This window comes from Charadrius vociferus, unplaced genomic scaffold, assembly GCF_000708025.1.
Source record: "Charadrius vociferus isolate BGI_N301 unplaced genomic scaffold, ASM70802v2 scaffold2808, whole genome shotgun sequence".
Taxonomy (NCBI): domain Eukaryota; kingdom Metazoa; phylum Chordata; class Aves; order Charadriiformes; family Charadriidae; genus Charadrius; species Charadrius vociferus.
The window spans coordinates 3316-5572 of record NW_009649796.1 but is presented as its reverse complement, the minus strand read 5'-3'; the positions used below and the strand labels follow the sequence as shown (position 1 = coordinate 5572).

The window sequence follows — 2257 nt, the reverse complement described above, 5'->3', positions numbered from 1 at the left end:
GTTTGGGGCTTGGGGAGCCGGCTGCTGAACTGCTCCATCCCCTAATCCAGAAGGAGCGGAGCAGGGATGGACACACCAGCCTGCTGTTCTCCATGTCATTGTACCAAAAAAGGATGGGGCAGGGAAAGACTAGAACTCTTCCGAATCTCGGAGGACAAGAACCCCGACTACAGGAAGCGTGTCTCCGTGGAGCTCACCAACTCCCTCTTCAAGCACGACCCGGCAGCCTGGGAGGCGGTGAGCATCCCGCTGCGCGCAGACGAGCCCTGTTCCCCGGGGAAACCGGGGTCTCTTGGAGTGGCCCCAAACTACCCCCAAAAAGCTGTCGCCACCACCTCCGCCCAGAGCTCGGACAAGAGCGACTGGCAAATGGGGGGAGGCAGGGGACGGACGGGCTGTGGCCTCCGCTCTCCAGCAGCCCTGCGTCGCGGTACCCACTATGCGGGATGGGGCTGGGCACCACGGAACCCCTGAGTTTTTTTTTGAGGACGAATCCCCTCTTCAATCGTGTCACCTTTTTTCGTAGGCTCAGAGCATGATCCCCATCAACGAGCCCTACGCAGATGGTGAGTACGGCACCAGCTCTTCCTCCGGGGTCCCCTGTGGGCTGTGCTCTGGTGGGGCAGTTGCCATATCTTACCAAACCAGGCTGGTTTTGAAACCTTTCTTGGGTGGCTGCCAGCCAAGTGCCGGCCCGGCCTGCCTGGGGATGCTCAGCGGGATGCTCAGCTCCGTGGGGAGCACGTGCGGCCGCTCCCCGGTGTGCCTGGGCTGGCCGGGAGCCGTGGGGCAGGCGGGTGGCGGGTGGCCCTTGTGTCCTTTGCAGCACCGCGTGCCACACGCTGCCCCAGGCGGGGGGACCAGGGGGAGGCTGAGGTCTGGAGAGGTGTCACCAGCGGGAGCTGAGGTCGCCGTGTCCCTTCCCTGCAGACCTGGACCCCGGCTACCGCCCCATGTACTCGGGTGACATCCCCCTGGACCCCATCGACATGCACATGGACATGGACGGGGACTACCCGCCTGGGCTCTGGTCTCCTCCGGTTTCCCCCCTGGGTGGAGTGACGGGAGCTCTCTCCTGCCGCACGCAGGTGTTTTCTCCATGCAGAAGAGGGTGGCCCCAGAGCTGAGCATTCGCAAGAAGGACTTGGGAGACAGAAGTGCCTGAGAAGACAAACTTTTCCATTCCCACGAGAGGTTTTATTTTTCGATTTTTTTTTCTTCGCTGTGGGTCTGTGGAGAAGGTCCTTCCTCCTGGGACTGCTTCGAGCACCTACTGCCGCATCCAGCATCCAAGATACTGTTTCTGAAGCTTTAAAATACACAAACCCTGCACCGTTAGCAACTTTTCATTGGCAAAATAGTCTTTTCTATGAATATATATTTCTTTTTTATTTTTAATATGGTGCCAACGGCTTTTGCCGTCTTTAAGTTTGTGCTTTCTAACTTCCCCACTCTTTGTTCTGCGTGTTAAGTGTTCTAGGAAAGGAATCTAACACGGGAAAACCCTTTGCTTTCTGCGAACTCTAACTTAATCAGGCCAATCCAGAGTCTGCTGAAACCAAAGGGTGCCGTGTCCCAGGACCTTCGTTTTAGCCATCGGGATGTCTGCGGTTTAATTCTTTCCGATCAGGTGCTGGGGAGCTGACTTTGTGTCCCTGCCTATCCTACCAGTACCCATAGAGGAGTGACTCCAGCATTAGGAACCGTGTCCTTGTACCGATCTCTGTTGCACATTTTAACCCGTTTCCCTTCTTTTTGGTGAGTGGTGTGTTTCCGTCCCCTCCTCCCTTATCTAACACATTTTTAAAGAGGCTCTAGATCTGATGGTGGTTTAACGCTTCCACCGGAAAGGGATGGATAGTTACTGGAGTGTGGTTCAGGAATGGAAGATTTTATTATTTCTGTAAGTTGTTTTTGTATAGACCAAAGCAAAGAATAAAATAACCCCCCAGCCCCGCGTTGCCCGGAGCCTGTTCTTCTGTCGGCTGGGGAAGGTCGGTGTGTCCCCGTGGGGCAGCGGGGGTGAAGGTGGCCATCGCCCTCCTCGGGCCAGGCGGTGGTGGCTCCCTCCCGCGGGGCTGGAGCTCCTTCCCATGGTCTGCGCCCGCAATTCCTGCCGCAGGGCTCGGGTGGCGGCCGGGGGGACAAGCATGCGGTGCCCCTCCCTGTGCCTGGGGGACGATGCTCGGCACGGCACAGGCCACCCGCTCGCAGCCCCGCAGACCCGGCAGCCGGTCCCCCCCGCCGGACCCCCGCC

At 58.3% G+C, this 2257-nt stretch overlaps 1 protein-coding gene across 1 annotated transcript in view; it reads left to right on the top strand.

Moving 5' to 3' along the window:
• The window catches only part of LOC104291631 (junction plakoglobin-like), a gene marked incomplete at both ends in the record, with an annotated part of 8350 nt that extends 7262 nt beyond the window's left edge, over positions 1 to 1088 (top strand). The window contains 3 exons of the mRNA XM_009890891.1: positions 113 to 237; positions 527 to 566; positions 931 to 1088. Coding sequence (XP_009889193.1) covers positions 113 to 237; positions 527 to 566; positions 931 to 1088 — 323 coding nt within the window. The remainder of the gene's footprint in view (positions 1 to 112; positions 238 to 526; positions 567 to 930) is intronic.
• Between the last annotated feature and the right edge of the window lie 1169 nt (positions 1089 to 2257).